Below are 16722 nucleotides of genomic sequence, written 5' to 3' on the forward strand. Positions count from 1 at the left end.
GGTATCTAATGGGTTTAAAAACGTCCAGAATCTAAAATGTCTTTGGTCTGACATCCATTAGGAATGACATTGTGACTTTTCTCCTATAAAAACGAACGCCAGCAGTTTTAATTTAAAAAAAATCGAGGCTTTTATTTTGTGGAAAAACATGAAATGATGCCTTCAGGTTTTGTCGGAAATATAAGAGCTCAGTAAGTTGGCGACGTCTTTGTCGGCTGAGGTCACTGAAATATTCTAAGCTGCACAAATATTTCTAATTTTAGAACATTTCATTTATATTTTAAAGAATCAGACAAAATTTTCTTTATTTCATTTGCTGAGAAAACCTGAAGGAAAGACAAATATAAACATAAAGAGTAAGCATGATGAGCAAAGCAAAACACAGGCTAAAATTAACAAAACAAGCTGAAATGAGCAGAACACAGCTAAAACCTAAAGTCAGCAGAACACTAGCTAAAATCTAAAGACAGCTGAATAGTAGCTAAAGGCAATAACTAAAATTATGCTAAAGACGACATTAATAACACATGCTAAAATTAGCAAAACATTAGGTAAAGTCAGAAAAAACTTTCTAAAATTAGTGAAACTGTAGCTAAAAGGTGCGAAATGGTAGCTAAAAGCTAAAAGGACCTGAATAGTAGCCAAAAGTTAAAAGAAGCATTACTGTAGCTAAAAGCTAAAAGAAGCATAGCATCAGCTAAAAGTAGCAAAAATGTAGTTAAAAGTATAAAAACTGTGGCTCAAATGAACTCAATAGTAGCTAAAAGTAGCAAGATTTCGGAAAAAAAGACCAAGTATTTTTGAGTAGATTTTTAAAAAGAACGTTGTGGTTTTGAAAGAATTGAAAAAATCTTGGTGTGTTTTATGGGGAATTTGAATTTCATAATTTTATAAATAAAGTTGGATATTCTGAAAAGTATTAAAGTTACTAAACCTAAAACCACTAAAACTGATGGAGGTGAAAGTTTTCATATATGAAAGGTTAAAATAGCTCAAGGTATATGGAAGAAGTTTGAGTCCAAAAAAACGTACAAAAAAAACTCAAAAGAGGAAAACAACAGTGGAAAAATATCACGCTCTACAGAACGTCATTAGCCAGAGGTTTGATGTAAAATCTCAATTTGTACATTTTTTTTAAGTACGAGACAAAAAAGTGTCTTTGAAGGCAGCATAAACCAACTTTGTCTAAGTGATTTTTCTTTGCTTCTTTAGTTGTAAATGATAAATAAACCTGACCAAATTTTTGAAATGTTTCATTTTAAAAACAAAATTGCACACGCACAGCAAAAACCCGTCTTCATGTTGTTGGCTGACTTCGCAGCAGTACCCGGATCCGGCCACCAGGTGTCGCTGTGAGAACAGAAAACACCCTTCAGGTCACCGTCAACATCCGGCGACACGTCTCCAAAACACACCGCTAATCCGCCAGCTACATCTTTCACTAATTTAAGTCTTAGGGGGTCGTGTACTCTCCATGTGAGACTTTATGAACACTTGGGGCTCTTTTTTTTATTTTTATTTAGACCCGCGGGTGTATTTAGACAGCGGCACGGGTTCAAATGGGGGAGGTGAGGAAGCTCCAGAAGAAACTGAGACAGATTGAAAATCTGGAAATAAAAATCAGTCTCAGCCCTGAGGAGAAATTCAAGGTACAGAAACACTTCATCCGCCTTTTTATTTTCGTGCGATCTGCCTTTGTGACTTTAGTAAATCCCCCCCTCCAAATAAATATTTCCCTAAAGAGGAAACAAGAGCAACAAAAGAAATTAAAACAAGAAGGCACATATTTACTTTAAACTTGCCTTTTGCAGCTTATTATAAGGCAGATTTGTCATTTTATAAAGATGGTGGCTTAAAAATGCTGCAGAAATGCAAATGAATTCTTGTTATATTTGAAATAACTGTGTTGGCTTCATAAAGGCAGTGATTAACATGAATTAATAATAAAGCAATGAATAATTTGACAGCCTTTGCTCTGGGATCTGAGCAGATCTGATAATCTACACTGAACTGAACGCATCAGGACAAAAATAATTACCAGGAAGTTTAGGAAAAGCCTCTTTTCTTGTTAAAGGTCACAGTCTGAGGGTTGTAGAAAAATGGCTGTGCCCTACAACACTGATTTGTCTCAGCTGAGCTGCTCCTGCAACATTTAATTGGGGGAGAAGATGGTAAATACATGTGCGATGGAAGTTCCTGCTACGAATCACAGAGAGAATTTTTAGGTCACATCAAGTCTTCTCAAATATTCTGTAAACAGACTCACACAGCTAACCAAAACACACAAATAATATGTAAATAACTTTCTTTAAAGTGAATTGCTGGGTGATTTACTCATATTGGGAGAGGATAATTGTGACTTTTTTGTACAAAAACCCACTATTTCACTACCCTTGCTTGTTTCAATGCACTTATGTCTCCACACTTTACAGTGCCTTTAAAATAGTATTCACCCTATTGGATGTTTTATGCTTTTATTGCTATAGTGGTGTCCAATCCTGGTCCTGGAGGGTCATTATCCTTCATGTTTTATTAGTTTCTCTGCTTTGACACATGATTTTAATGACTGAGTGATTACCAGGCTTCTGCTGAAATTGAAGACCTGCTGAAGAGCAGAGAAACATCTAAAAAAAATGCAGGAAAGTGGCACTCAAGGACCAGGACTGGAAACCACTCTCATAATAAATCAGTCATGGACAATATAAACTGGCATTTTAGACAAAATATCTTACAAAAGCTATTTCTTCAGTCTCAGAATAAAATAAAACATTTAATTCTCAATTTGCAGTAAACAGCAAAGAAAAAAAAACTTGATATGAAGTTAAATTTGGAAGGTTATTAAAAATGAGGTGGTTTGATCATTTTTCTCCAAACTGGAGTGTGATGTGATGTTTAGAATTATTTGAATCCTAAAAATGTGTCAGAACTAAATATTGGTGGGTGGTGACACCCAGCTTGAAAAAAATTAAACATTTCAACTCTCCCTTTAAAATATTACATTCATCCAGACACCGAGCATAATCTGCTCTAAAAATACAATTCCAACAAAGCAAGTTGACCCAATATTTTGTTAAATCTCCAGTATCTTGTGCTGTAAATGTGTCACATCCTGGTAAAACCAACTGAAAATCTGTAGTCTACAATCACACATGGAAAAAAATAACAATATCAGTATCATCAAACCCACAAAAGATGTTCAATTGTTTTCAGATGCAGAGCTGTCCTTGGCTCAGAAACCATGTGACAAACTGTGTAAAGTTGATGGAGTGCTCCTTTAACAGTGAAAACAAACACTTGATATACACTTGACATCCAACTTATCTAGTCATGCATATTTCAAAGCTCTCAATCAGACAGAAGTACGGGCTACGCTGTGAGCTGCAGCCTAATAAGTCGAGACGCACTGAGTGATCTGCTTGTGCATGTAAACAAGATAAAAACAACTTGTGGATTTAGCAGCTTGCTTTACAACCAATCTCTTGACTTCTTCCCTGTCAGATCTCCAGAAAGGCGGAGCTGCGCTCCAGATTGGCTGAGCTTCAGCTGCAGCTTTCTGGCCCGCAGCAAACTCTTGGGATCGTGGGAGACGGAAATAAGGAGAAGATGAAAAGACAAGTGTAAGAAAGTGAGGGAGAGGTGGAGGGGCACATGGATAGAAGCATCATTTTTCAAAAAGCAACAACATTCACTTTGAAGCCTTTGATCTTTTTTTGTACGTCTGTCCAAAAACACTTGACGTCAAACACTCCTGTGCTTTTAGAAAAGGGAACTTTCTACTGTTTGTGACATGTAAACATCAGTCAGTGTTGTCGTCCTCTCTGTTTGTGTCCCTCAGTGTTCCAGATCACTGAAATCAGCCTGTGTGGACATAAGACTAAATAAAAAAACCCAATTCTGTCCAACACACAATCTACACGCTTGTTTCGTTTGTATGGAACTTGAAGATCTTCCACAGGTGTTTTTGTTTGTTGTTGTCACATTTTGCATCTTGATTATTCATTCAACTCCTGCTTTCTGCACTGGCACAGGGAGGATGCCCCCGAGGCTCTTCCATCACAAACGCCTCCAGCCTCCAAGATCCTTAAGGGAGAAACTGAGTCCAGAGCTCAGGCGTCGCCAGCACCAGCTGCCAGGCTGAGGGAGGCAGGAGGGGATGCAGCAGAACTGGGCAGACCGCAGGATGGGACAGAGCAGGCCAAGGTGTCACATCAGAGTGGAGATGAGTCAGGAGGCTGTCCAGACTTTGACACAGCACAGCTACTGCAACAGGAAGGTGGGCTAATCAGCAAAAAGCGACTGAAAAAAAGAATCACTGCACTTTTTCAGGCTGTTAAAAGTACAAATCTGTGCCCTAATTTTCGATTAAGATCTAAAACCGGATTACAGACGTATGCCCCAAGGACTCCTAACAAGCTCATGTGGCTGGCGGGATTAAAAACCAACAGGCTGCACTTGCTTCCCTGAAGGCAGGGCCCACGTTTTGCATCTATGGAGCTAATTTAGCCCCACGCTTTGCAGCGGCACTCTAATCCATATGGAAGAATCGGTGTACTGTAAATTAACAAGACGGGATGCTGATGAGTCAACAGTGCTAATTGCACAAATCATTTTCTTTACAGAAGCTGAGTTTACGTCCCTCAAAGCATCTTGGGAGAAGGCGAGGTTTCGCTTGAGGCTGTTGGAGGGTCACAATGACATAGTCACCAGTGTGGTTGCTGTTGACAACCTGGTTGTTTCTGGAAGGTAAATCGGCATGTAATTTGCATAATGGATGTGCAACATGAACATTCCACCTAATTTATTGCTTAATAAGCGCTTGCTCTTTCCCCGCTGTCTTTTATGTATTTGCTTTTCTCCCCTCGTCCTTATCGCTCTGCTCGAATCTCCTGCGTTTTATGTTAAACTAAACGAACTTTGCTCGTTTCCAGCGTCTTCTCTCCCTCATTCTGTCCCTGTGCTTTTCTGTGTCCCCTCTTCATCGCTCCTCCCATTGAAGTCGAGATACAACAGTGAAGGTGTGGCACGTTCCCACGGCAACAGAGCACAAGAACCTGGGGGGTCACACAGGTGGAGTCACCTGTCTGTCTGCGCCTCCCTCTGAGTACTGCAAGAGGCTGGGTGAGTACACGCCGATGCACTTGTGGGCCGGCTGCAGCTGAGTAATGTCTGTGTCCTGCGGCCTGGTAATTATAGGAGCAGTTCATCAGATCAAGTCCTGTGAGAAATAACCTCAATAGACACTTTAGAGAGTTCACTGTTTGTCTGAAGCAAGCAGCCCTCCATCATTTGACTCTCCGGCTTTCCTCATAAACTGCTTCCCCACCTGCTTCCCCAACTTAACTCATCAAACGTGGAAGTGCAGCGCATTAACAGTGCAGCTCAGTCACACAGCAGTTGCTCCGCGTTAACTTCCCCTTATATTTACAATCACGTGCATTCTCTCTCTGCCTGTTTCCTGCGATGTATCTTTTTTAATTATTTTATGCATTATCACTTATTTGCATCTGTCCTCCAGGCTGATTTATTTTTCTTCATCTCTCTGTTTTTCTGATCCTTCTCAAACTCGGCTTCCTCCCTGTTTGTCTGTGTTTGCCCTCTCACCAGCCCGGTCCCTGTCTTTGTCCGATAAAGAGTGGTTTATTTTGAGCGGCTCTGCAGACTGCTACGTGAAGATCTGGGCCCTGAGCATTGGTATGATTCCCCCACCAAAATGAACAGCCTGAGAAATATGATGTCCTGCATCTTTTCAATTACTTTGCTGCTACCTTTAGGGCAGTGTGTTAAGTCTATCTACACGTTCAACGCTGTGACTGCGCTCTGCTTCGTGCCAGAGGGGGATGGCTACATCATCACAGGATCAGGTGTGTTTCTTTGAAGACGTGGCAGACCTTAAAGTTGTTCAGATTTGTGTTTTGTATCTATTTTTTGACATTTATGTGTAGTATGCCACCCCAGTTTGTATTTCTGCCTTGACTAATATCTATGCCGAGTCTGACACTGTGGCATCATCTGCCAGTGAATTAGCGTAGCATGTTGCTATCAGGTTGAAGGCTCAGGTGTGTCAACCGTGACCAACAATAATGACTGCCAGTCGGCTGTCGCTGCATGTTAACCTCGCACTCTGTCGCCCTGCAGATGGAGGGAAAGTTCAAGCCTGGAGCTGGCTCACTTTCCAAAACTGTCAGTCAGTCAACGCTCACCAGGAAGCAGTCACCTCCATCCAGGTGCGTGGGTCATCTACCTTCTGACCACCACACACTGAAGATGTTCAGGCTGGTTTAATTTTCTGCCGTTTTTTTAAAAGGCTGACACAAAAGAAGTGCTTCAGAAGCTGTCCTTAATATATTTAGAACTCTTGATTAGCAATTTGTGAAAAAGCCCCTTCTCAGAAAAATCAAACAGGCACATTTCTACACTTTCATCCTCGCACGAGCTTTTCTTTATTTATTGGTTTCAAATAAGGATGAAGATATTTTTGTTGAGATGTAAGCTGTGGAGCTCATCCAATTCTAGAGCATGCTGTTTGTTTCTATTAACAAAAAAGGCTTTTATGAATGCTGAAACCCAGAGCTACATATGCACAATTTTTTTTTTTCAATTTGCAATCATCATAATGTGCCTAAAGCATTAAAGCATTGCGCATTATTTTCCATCCTCTTTGTTGTTTATCATGCGAAGCACACACTCCATTTACAAGAACATCTTGGAAAATATTCACTACACTTTTAGTCTGTTTGCACAAACATACATGCGGTCTCAAATCTTACACGCATGTAAACTCAAATACACAAACGTAGTGGTTAAGGACCTAAAATCGCCATGACATCCACAGTCTCAGGGTCCGCTGGTGTTCAGCGGCTCGGCTGAGGGAGGGGTGTCTGTGTGGGAGAACCGGTGTTCAGATCGAGACCCACTAAGGCTGCTGCACCACTGGAGCAGCCAGGTGACAAGCTTAGACGGGGGGCGTCTGACCCTCAGCCCGCGGGGGGACCGAGTGTTCCTGGCTTACGGCCGAGCCTGGCTTAAGATCCTTCACTGGAGGACGGGTGAGCTGTGGACTGGGCTGGGCACAGATGTTTGTGAAATCTGCATAATTCCTCCACCAAACATCTGTTTAATTACCTCAGGAGTGATATCCAGGTTGACCAATCACAGCAGCATCACCGGGGTAACAGATTGTGTTCACCAGACGGGAGGCCTCCTAATTGGCTCCAGCTACGACCTGGCGAACGGAGAGAGCACACTTAATTGTGAGTAAACCATGTGCAGTCAGACATCACCCTCTCCACTCCAAGCGTGGAAACACAATAAGGACTCAAGTCCAAATCGAAACCTCTTCGCGTTCCTCTGCTGACCTCCAATCCTTTAATCTCTCTCTGCTCTCTGCAGTATTCTCTCTGCCTCGGTGTCAGTATCTGGCCTCTCTGACCTGGCCAGATGCTCCCAGAATCCTCTGCTTTGCAGCGTGGACCACCGGGAGCGGAGACCACCGTTGGGTCACTGGAGGTCGAGACCTCATCGTTTGGGAGCAGCTCCCCAGCTCTGGGAGGCAAAGGTGGAGATGATCCTTATTAGCACCACTGATTTAGAAAGTTTCATCCATTACTCCCACTTGGGTCAACTGCAATTAAAGTTGAGACCTGTGTTGATACTTTGTGTTTATTTAATTAAATGCTACAGAGGTGACGTCACAGTGAAGAGAGACAGTCGAATGGACTTATGCCTGGAGTCAGAGGGGAACACTGAAGATGACGAGGAGACAGACGGTACAGTCAAACTATTCTCAGCTTCACACATCGTCACGCGTTCGTTTGCTGACGCACAAGTTTGAATGAGCAACTGCAAAAATTAACACCGTCAAGATACGTGCCGTGACAAATCCATGTGGAAATCTCGTGTAATTTAGATTATGAGGATAATCCAGACGAAGGAGATGGCAGGGGGCCTGACAGTGCCGAGGACGGGGGGTCTGGCTCGTGGTTGCGGTGTGTTCTTCAGTGAGCGGCGGTCTCTCCTGCTCCACGGCCTGCAGCCACAAGGAGGAAACGAGAGGGTGGCAAAGCAGAGACGGGGAAGGAGGAGGAATGTGACAGACTGAGCGTTCGTCGAGGAGGAGAGGGGAGCATATGGACGGAGGGAGACTGTTGGTGCGAGTGTATGTGATAGGCAGATTGTTTTCTATGTAAATATTTTCACATTCAATAAAGCCGTCAAACTGTGACTTTAAATTTGCAGCTCTTCTTGTCTTTTTTTTTCTTCCCATTTCTCTGTGACCCTGCCTCTTTCTTGACACACCAGTTCGTCCCCTGACTCTGCCGGAGTAACCTGATTAAATGAACGAGAATTAAATTTTCCTCCTTCTCTTTTTCTCGTCATTCTTTTCCTCCTCCTCTCTGCCGTCTCATTTTCTCTGGGGTGTCCTTGCTCGCGTTCATAAACATCATGAAGAGTTTTTCTTTTCTTCTTTTCTAACCTCTCACCTCAAAAATCATCTCATTAATGTCGTGCTTGGTATCATTTCTATTTGCCTCGTCAAATTCATTTCTCTTCCTCTGTGTCCGTTTAATTGAACCCATTTAAGAAAAAACATAATTAGCATTTAAATCTCTTTCCTACAGTCTATTGCCCTCCTCTACATCGTTCTCTCTCCCCACTCTACATGTCTCAGTCGCTACGGCAACCGATGCTTTTTTTTTTCCCCTCTCTCCTCACTTGCTTTCTGTATCTCCCCTCGTTTCTCTTCGTCTCCCTCTCTCATTCCCTCTCTCCGCTGCCAGAGGTAAGCATGATAACTGATATGTGTCGGACTGCTTGTGTCCGACTCCCGGTGTGCATGTGAGTCTCTGAGTGACATTTCGGGTATTTTGGGCAGCAGTTGTTGATAGGAAGTTATCTCTCTCTGCTCAAAGTGCCACACTGAGTGCTGGCTTCGTGCATGATGCTCGTAATGATGATTAATGTGCTCTTCTTAGGTGTGTGCTCTGTGAATGTGTGAAGTGGTAGCAGAACAGTCAAGGAGCGTGGACTTTTGGATGTTTTTGCATGCAGATGTGAATTCTCCACAAACATGTAGCTCATAACCGAGTGTTAAATTTAGCTTCCCTGGGGAGCCTTTCTAAAATTCTTTTATCTTTAAAACAAAAAAAGAGAGAGAAAGTTTGCTTTAAGCCATTTATCCTCCTGGTTTCTTTGTTTACAACTATAAAAAGATAGGAAAAAAGCAGGACCCTCCCCTCTTTTCTCTTTCTATCTATCTCTCTTGCCCTCTTATCTTACAGAGATGATCGGAGAAGAGGAGTCTCAGTGAACAGAGCGAAGCGATGGAGAGATGGTAAGATGGATAGTTTTTGAGTATAGGATGCAGATGCATAAAATGTCATTCTGATTGATGGCTGGCATGGGAATCAATGTCTGAGCTGCTGAGGTTGTGCAGGGCGCCTCTGGGCAATGGGTTTTCTCTGATAACTCCTCTGTCACTTCAACACCTCTCATTCTTTCTCCTCCACCTTTCTTTTCTTTTCTGTTTTTTTTTTTTTTTAAAGCTTCATCTCTCCTGTCGCACGACTCACTGCCCTCATCTCCCTCCTCCTGGTTGCTCTGGTCTCACAGCCCTCCACCTGTAACCGTGACGACGGTGAGGGCGAAGAGCAGGTGGACGCCCTGTCGGTCCAGCTGTCCGTCACGTCCCAGGTCACACCCACCCCTCTGTGGGCGGTGGTGTGGGGTCCCACGCAGCCGCTGGAGGATGAGACCTACCACTTTCTCTCCAGCCAGGAAACCGACCACCTGCACCTTCACGGGAACCAGCAGGAGGTCAGCACCGCCACATCCGAGGACTGGCTTTACGTTGATTCGAGCGTACAGCCCCAGGAGAAGGCACCACTGGAGTCCAGGAACAAGAAGGGAGTGGAGGATGGAGGGACGGAGGCGGAGGAGACGGAGCCCGAGGAAGGTGGGCATCAGGAGATCTGCATGAAGGATTTCTAAATAAAGGTGGCCTTGAGTGAGCACACACTCGCCAGGAGTCCTCCAGGGAATTAGCTGTCACCAGGGTGAAGGCTGACACCCTCTTGTGTGCAGCCGGCTGTGTCTGTGGTGGGGGAATGCCTAATAAAGTTTTCATCACTCACAGGGAGAATTTGGCTGATGTCAAAACTGTAAAAAAAAAGACAAAAGACATCACTGGATTGGTGATGTAGTTGGAGGCCAAAAGCTTGCACATCTAATTTCATGTCTCAGCTGGCTTCATTGATTTTTTCCCTTGTTGTTCCTGTACAGTGATGACAGAGTTGAGTAACCGAATGTGTGTGTGTGTGTGTGTGTGTGTGTGTGTGTTACAGTTGACCCTCAGTTCTACGTCACCGTGACCATCTCCTCTCTGCTCATCCTAACAGCCGTCGTCATTACAGCCAAACTCTGGTAGGAGCCTGAACTCTGTCCTTCAAGCTGCTCTGTATGAATACATGAATACAAAGTCAGTTTTTTACAGAGTAACAATGACTGATTAGCCGGGTCTACCTGTGAGAGCTGGACACCTGTCCCACAGCAGGTGGGTGTCAATCAGTGTGAACTTTAACACAAGATGCTTTCGTTAACGTGGCGACAGTGTGCATTTCCTGCTTACTGAAAACCTGAGGAGGATAAACGAGGCACATGATAGGAAATTTATTTTATAGACCTTTCTGATGATAATGGCAATTTCCAATAAAGCAGGAACGTATTGAGGTCACTTGCAGAGTTAGTTCCCAGAGTGGAGATTAGGACTGTGCTGAGGAGTTAGAAGATAAACTTTAGGAGTTATGAAATGAATAAAACATAACTGTGCTATTTAAAATAGGATATCTTTTCCCAAGCTTTTATCTTGTTAATTAAAGGCATAATTGCACATCATTAATATAAAAATGACTTAAAATTGACTCATTAAGCTTTGATGAACTAGTCAAAGTGAACAGAGTATTTGGTTTTCAGTAACACTTGGATTCAAGAGCCTTAAGAAATTGAAGTTTGTGTGATAAAGTGAGACACCTTGCCTGTGGACCAGGCTCACAAAGACCCTAACGACACTCGGGGGGGTAGGGGAGGGTGAGTGATTTGCATGTGAGCTCAGTTTAAAATAACGAATTTGAGTTGTAAGGAATTAAGAGCTCTGTTCAGTTGCCTTTGTTTAAATCTGTTAGAAATAAAATGAGAAAAATTGGAGGAATTTTTCAGATAAATTAATTAGGCTGCATGTTTTGGGATCAGTAAGGATCATTAGGGAGAATGATGGATTCATGTTGGTCTTGTTTGTGCGTCTGTCTGTCGCTAATGGTTACGTAATGATTTTGTGTGGTCCCCCCCCCACCCTCAAGTGAAAGCTGAGTAATTGCTTACTAATGACTTTATTAACAACACTTGCATTCCTGAAAGTCACAGTTGGCACAGATGTGTCATTTAGAGCCATTAGTGTTGCAATGATTAAACATTTGCCATAATCATTAGGACTGGGGGGGGGGGGGAGGCAAAGACGGCTCTGATAGGGTCCTTTACAAGCTCCAGCATTAGAGTGAGTGTTCCTCAACAGCCCACCTGCCATAAACCCTCTCAGAGCATGTAAACACCGTGGTGAACACAGGGTGGGGGATCTGTGTGTGTTACGTGGAAAAGCCCACAAACACGTGGCCATTAGCTGGAAACGGGGAGTCATCTTTGTGATATAGTGAAGCACTCACACGCTTTGCTGATCAAACCAATAACAGCCAGTTTATTTGACCACTGGGAACGCTCTGCTCCTTCACCTCACAGCCACTTCTCACATTTACACTTTCGCACTCTTCTTCCTCTTATCTGAGCATCTTACCCCCAAAGGCTATTGGATCCTAATTTTACATTTCATTGCCTGATAATTTTCCTTTTTTATACTCTCTCTTAATCTTTTAGACTTTTGCTCCCACGCTCCTCCCACTTGTCTTTCTTTTTTCCTTTTTTCCCTCTGCCTTCCAGGGATTTGTTTTTTATTCCTCTTGTCTGAGGTACCTGTGTTATCTTTTACTTTAACACTGCCTGTCTTTGCACAGTCTCTTATCCGCCACATCGGTCTCCTAGTTCTCTCCCAGAACCACCAGTCCAACTGAAGATTCACAGATAATCTTCCAGCTTGCCGAGAGCGAATTCATGATAAGTCCTCTTTTTCTTTCTGTTCCTCACTGACCTCAATGTTGTTTTGATAACTTTTTCTCACGAGCCCCTGCCGTGTCATGGAAAAAGAAAGGGGGCAAAAAAAAAACCCATTCTGCTTGTGGAGTTACAACAGAGAGAATTGCAGGGATTCGTAGTGGAGACATGGCAGCAGAGCTCTCTGCCTCTCTATAGACTGGCTCGTGCTTCAGTGTCATAAATGTGTAAATAACACCATGTGTTAGATGGATAAAAGAGCTGTGGAGTAAATGAGGAGGAGGGGGTGGGGGTGCAGATGGACTGAAATGATAGCCTATAGTGGAAATTGGCTACAGTCCAGTTCAATATGATTATAGAAGAGAAGCATATGTGCTCAGTGAGTTTTCCCCGCCCTGAAATTGTCCGTGTGGATGTTATGATGCTGTTTGTGTACGTTTGTGAGAGGAAGTGTCAGCTGGGAGAGGACAGGTGTTACTGAGGAAAGATGAGAGTTCAGGGTGGCTTTTATGGCCCCAAGAACAGCTTTGCTGTGTGTCGAAGTGTCCTTAAGAGCCTGGACCCGTGATGCTTCACTGCTCTTTTGTAATAACTCAGTCTTCTCTGTGAAGTAATGCCTGGGCACCGCGGTGATACGTCAGCCCTCTGTTCATTTCTTCACCTTGTTACATCCCTCTGACCCCTCCTCCCCTGATCTCAGAGTGCTGCCTCCTCTACACTACTCGCAGCGTTTTAATGAGCAGGCGCTGATTTTCTTTCACAGTGGCAGAGTAATGTGTTTGCTGCTGTTTCTGATGCTCTCTGACTTTGTTTCCCTTATCTGTTCCCGGTATGCCTCCCCTCATTGAAACCTTTACTTATTTATGTTTGGCTCAAACTTTTTTCCTTCCTTTTAATTTACCCCTTAATCTTCTCTGCTTACCACCCTTCTGTTTCAAATCTTTTTGTTTCCTCTCCACCGACCCTTTTGTTTCATTCTTCAACTCCCCCGTCTTTTTCTTTCCTCCTTTTCCACACATCCGACCCCCTTCTGATCCCTCTCCATCCATTCGTCTTACTATCTTTCTCTCCCAGTTACGACCGCAGCTGTTCCCAGCATCCGCCCCCGCTTTCCCGTGGCGTTGGCCCCCCCCTCTCCCTCGCTCTCCCCCGTTCCCTTGCTTCGGAGGACAGCAGGCAGACGCTGCACAGCACCACCTCCTCCTTCACCGACAGGGAGAGGTAATGAGTCGCCTCAACAGCTCTGCACAGTCTGAGTGTTTGTGTGTCTGGGTCCATGAGTTTGATGTGCATGTGCGAGTCTCTGGATTCAAGTTTGCCTCTTTGTGTCTGTGTGCGAGTGCCCTTATTACTTTGCATGCGCTGCAAGGATGTGCGTGGAGTATAATTGGGCAGTAACGCTATTCTCTGTAGAATATTCAGGCCTGGAGTGTTGGAGCCGCTCTAAGATGTATCAGTGTTTTAAACACCCTCTACAGATGACTCATCGTGGGCCCATGAAAAGGCGCCTATCCTCCATCCATGAAATGATGCTTTTATTCAAGGGTATTTTAAGTTAATCTCAATCAGGATAATTATAGAGCAGCTCTCTAGTGCTGCTTCTTACTTCCTCCACCCATCGGCTTTTCGTCCTCTTCCTCCATCTCTCCGTCCCCTGTGATCCAGCTTTCCGTTACCATCTCCACCAGCTTCAGGCCTTTGTTCCCCTTCATCTCCTCCCATCTCCCACCATCAGGGCTCCCAAGTCTCCAGAAAAACCTATCCCACCTTCCTGCTTTCTTTTTCCTACTCACTCCTCTCCTCTGTCTCTTGCTGTGTCAGGATCCCAGTTGTGAACCTGTGAGGGGACTGTTTTTTTCCCATTTGATGAACATTTCTACGGGGCCTGAGGAGAAACATCAACACGACCAGAGGGTGTGCCCACAGTGCTGTTTTATTTTCGCTCCAACTGTGAAACAAATTCAGGGAATGCAGGTATCCAGCCACCGCAAAAACTCCCCGGCTTCCCTGAGGCCTAAAAAAATCCAAGCTCATCTCTCTGCTCCTCTTCCCTCCTGTATGCTTGGAGTAAATTTCTTTTTATGTGCATCACTGTGACCCTGTTTTCCGCCCTTTGTACGGCCCCGAGCTCTGCAGAGCTACCCGACAGCTCTGTTCTTCAACTCACCATGACTAACTCACAAGCAAGCAGTTTAACAGCCATGCAAGATCCTATTACCCCCAAGATGCCCTACCTACCTGTGCTTCCACAACCAGTGACTCAGCTGCTCACTCGTAAAAAGCCAATCCAGCACACTGTTCTTTTCATCAAACGGCACTAAAATTCAGCTCACTCCAGCAGGCTTGTAAATGGTTAAAAAGCCATTCTCAGCATCTCCAAACATCCAACAGAGTATTTCGCAAAGCTGTTTGGCACGGCTGTAGCCAACGGGCAATGTGTTTAACATGTCACGCTCCAAAAACTGATGTTTATTCCCCTGCTTTGGGCACCCGAAATGCAAATAGAGTGGCTCCATTCCTCTGCAGATGTGGAGGACTCTTGTTTTCTTTTGGCTTTTCCTCGTGATTTGTTCTCTTAATTATCTGGCTGACGTTCACCTCTTTGTGGAACCTTTGCAAGCACGCTTTGCTCCTGCTTGGACTTGAGCAGAGAGCACTTCCAGGACTGGAGATAAAATATTCAGAACATAAATGGTTAGAACAAACTGAAAATCTGTTTGGTTTTGGTTTTTTTCCCCTCCCCAAAGGTTTGGATGGTACATAACAAAAGACATGTTTTCCCATGTTTTCATGGGAAATGAATATCTATAAATGCTGGCATATTATTATTATTTTTTTTTTGCCACTTGACAGCTCTGAATCTCAATCTGGAAAACAAAACCATCTCTCCTCTTCATCGTCTTTTGTGCACCAAAGGAAAGTTGCACATGAAGAATTGCCTCAATCCGTCTGCATGTAGTCAGTAAAAAAAAAAAAAAAACAATCCTGAGAGAGCTGCTTCACATCAAGTATTTATAAAACGTCTATTTTACCAATCAGCGAGTATTGTCTTACAGAACTTTTCAAAGCTAATTATCAATTTTTGCCAACTTTTTAAAGCAGCTTTGTCCCATGAACTACCCGTCCACTCAACCATTCAACTTTTGACATTGTGCTGGTGGCATCATGGTAGCTTCAATCCCTCAGATATCCAGTCTTGTGGTTTTTAGTAGCATTCCTGTAGAAATGTGGTCTTTTCTGTACCATGGAACTAAAATAAAGACTCGATGCTGACGTTTTAGCTTTGTGTCTGTTTATTTCAGTGCATGTTGAATGCATTTCCCCCTGGGAGCGGTGCAATCTGCAATGCTTTATGGGAAGGATAAAGCTTACACTGTGCATTTTAATAGATACCCATGTATCCTAATCTGTCTCTCCCTGATGTGAACATTCAGTCCACTGCCTTGCATTGATTTTAAACCACAGACTTGGCATTAAAAAGTCCCGCATGTGCCAATCATGTTTTCAGCACTGAGGAGAAGCTGAAAAGGAGTGAAGAATAATGCAGCTGCTTGTGTCTGAAGCTGTTTGCTTATCTCCTCACCTCATATGGATTCCTCTCGCTTTAGAAAGATTAACAGGATGCTAAGCAAGAATTTCCTCTGTGTATAGTTTTTCAAACAAATGTCAATAAAATCAAGGCGGGCACAAGAAGAGAAATGCCACTCGAGTGTTTGGAGATTCTCCACCGGTCGGATGTGCAGCTAGTGTTTCCATCTCCTCTGGGCATTTTACTGATCAATCAGAGTAATTGATTGGCCGGGTTCCACCAGGAGGTTTTAATGGCTGTATGACACACACATCGGCAGATGGTGCAGCAATCTGTAATCACGATGGACAAACATCTAATTCAGGAGTTAGGCGTGAACTCATAAATGCAGAGGTCGTGTGGCCGGAGTGAGCCCTCACTCACCTCCCAACACTCGGAGAGGTGTACAGCTGCTTGAAGTCGCAGCTTCGATCTTGTCAAGAAAAAAAAAAAAAAAAAGTGAAAAAATGAAACTCCACACTGAAATTAACACCTTTATTTATAGAGGTGAGGAGGAATGTTAGAGGGAAAAAATGGGGGGAGTTTAGAAAGACGCAGGGTTAAATGGAACAGGATAATTTTCCTGTCTGCTTGCTTGTTACTATCACTGCTGGTCATCTAATTGCTGCCATTAATGTCAGGAAGGAAGCGGAGAATTTAGAGGAAACAGACTCTGAGGAGTGAGAAATGGACATGGCATGCACGATGAAGGCAATTTTGATCGTAATGGAGGTACATGGAAGAGTGGCAGGCAATTCTGACACTGAAATAGAAGCTCTGGGCGAAACAAACCCATATGAAATACAAATGCTCCTGCTGTATGAGTATGTGTCTCGTCGAGCTGTTAGTGCACAGGGAAAGCCTCAGCTCTATAATGCATTAATCTCTTTGGGGACGTGCCCTAATTAATGACTTGACCTCCTAACGGGTAGCCCCCTTCTGCGAGTTAACATTTAGTAGTTCGCCCTCCAGAGATGCACTCTGAAGTGCATTTAATAAAA

At 43.6% G+C, this 16722-nt stretch overlaps 2 protein-coding genes across 3 annotated transcripts; both read left to right on the plus strand.

The window, feature by feature from the left end:
• The first annotated feature begins 1365 nt into the window (after nucleotides 1-1365).
• On the plus strand, nucleotides 1366-8228 carry si:ch211-154o6.3 (uncharacterized protein LOC563854 homolog). Its single transcript, XM_017415408.3, has 13 exons — nucleotides 1366-1649; nucleotides 3499-3617; nucleotides 4029-4273; nucleotides 4620-4743; nucleotides 4997-5118; nucleotides 5605-5691; nucleotides 5772-5861; nucleotides 6136-6224; nucleotides 6833-7046; nucleotides 7128-7250; nucleotides 7390-7555; nucleotides 7681-7766; nucleotides 7907-8228. The coding sequence occupies exons 1-13, from the start codon at nucleotides 1560-1562 to the stop codon at nucleotides 7999-8001; spliced, it is 1650 nt and encodes a 549-aa protein (XP_017270897.1). The 5' UTR covers nucleotides 1366-1559; the 3' UTR covers nucleotides 8002-8228.
• A 127-nt stretch (nucleotides 8229-8355) lies between these two features.
• On the plus strand, nucleotides 8356-15133 carry pianp (PILR alpha associated neural protein). 2 transcript variants are annotated; one of them, XM_017415469.3, is made up of 6 exons: nucleotides 8356-8779; nucleotides 9279-9331; nucleotides 9543-9952; nucleotides 10341-10419; nucleotides 13228-13374; nucleotides 13975-15133. In XM_017415469.3, the coding sequence occupies exons 2-6, from the start codon at nucleotides 9321-9323 to the stop codon at nucleotides 13994-13996; spliced, it is 669 nt and encodes a 222-aa protein (XP_017270958.1). In that variant the 5' UTR covers nucleotides 8356-8779; nucleotides 9279-9320; the 3' UTR covers nucleotides 13997-15133. The 2 variants fall into 2 exon arrangements, with proteins under 2 accessions (XP_017270958.1, XP_037836466.1); XM_037980538.1 differs by having other exon boundaries at nucleotides 8356-9331.
• Nucleotides 15134-16722: the final 1589 nt, after the last annotated feature.

The sequence above is a fragment of the Kryptolebias marmoratus genome, linkage group LG16, assembly GCF_001649575.2.
Source record: "Kryptolebias marmoratus isolate JLee-2015 linkage group LG16, ASM164957v2, whole genome shotgun sequence".
Classification (NCBI taxonomy): domain Eukaryota; kingdom Metazoa; phylum Chordata; class Actinopteri; order Cyprinodontiformes; family Rivulidae; genus Kryptolebias; species Kryptolebias marmoratus.

Bases quoted from the DNA above. Each gene is read 5' to 3' on its own strand.
- si:ch211-154o6.3 (XM_017415408.3), top strand. From the start codon at position 1,560: ATGGGGGAGGTGAGGAAGCTCCAGAAGAAACTGAGACAGATTGAAAAT. The intron at 5,692-5,771 runs GTATGATTCCCC...TGCTACCTTTAG, and splicing joins GATCTGGGCCCTGAGCATTG to GGCAGTGTGTTAAGTCTATC. The intron at 7,767-7,906 runs GTACAGTCAAAC...CGTGTAATTTAG, and splicing joins AGATGACGAGGAGACAGACG to ATTATGAGGATAATCCAGAC.
- pianp (XM_037980538.1), top strand. The intron at 9,953-10,340 runs GTGGGCATCAGG...TGTGTGTTACAG, and splicing joins GGAGACGGAGCCCGAGGAAG to TTGACCCTCAGTTCTACGTC. The intron at 10,420-13,227 runs GTAGGAGCCTGA...TTTCTCTCCCAG, and splicing joins GTCATTACAGCCAAACTCTG to TTACGACCGCAGCTGTTCCC.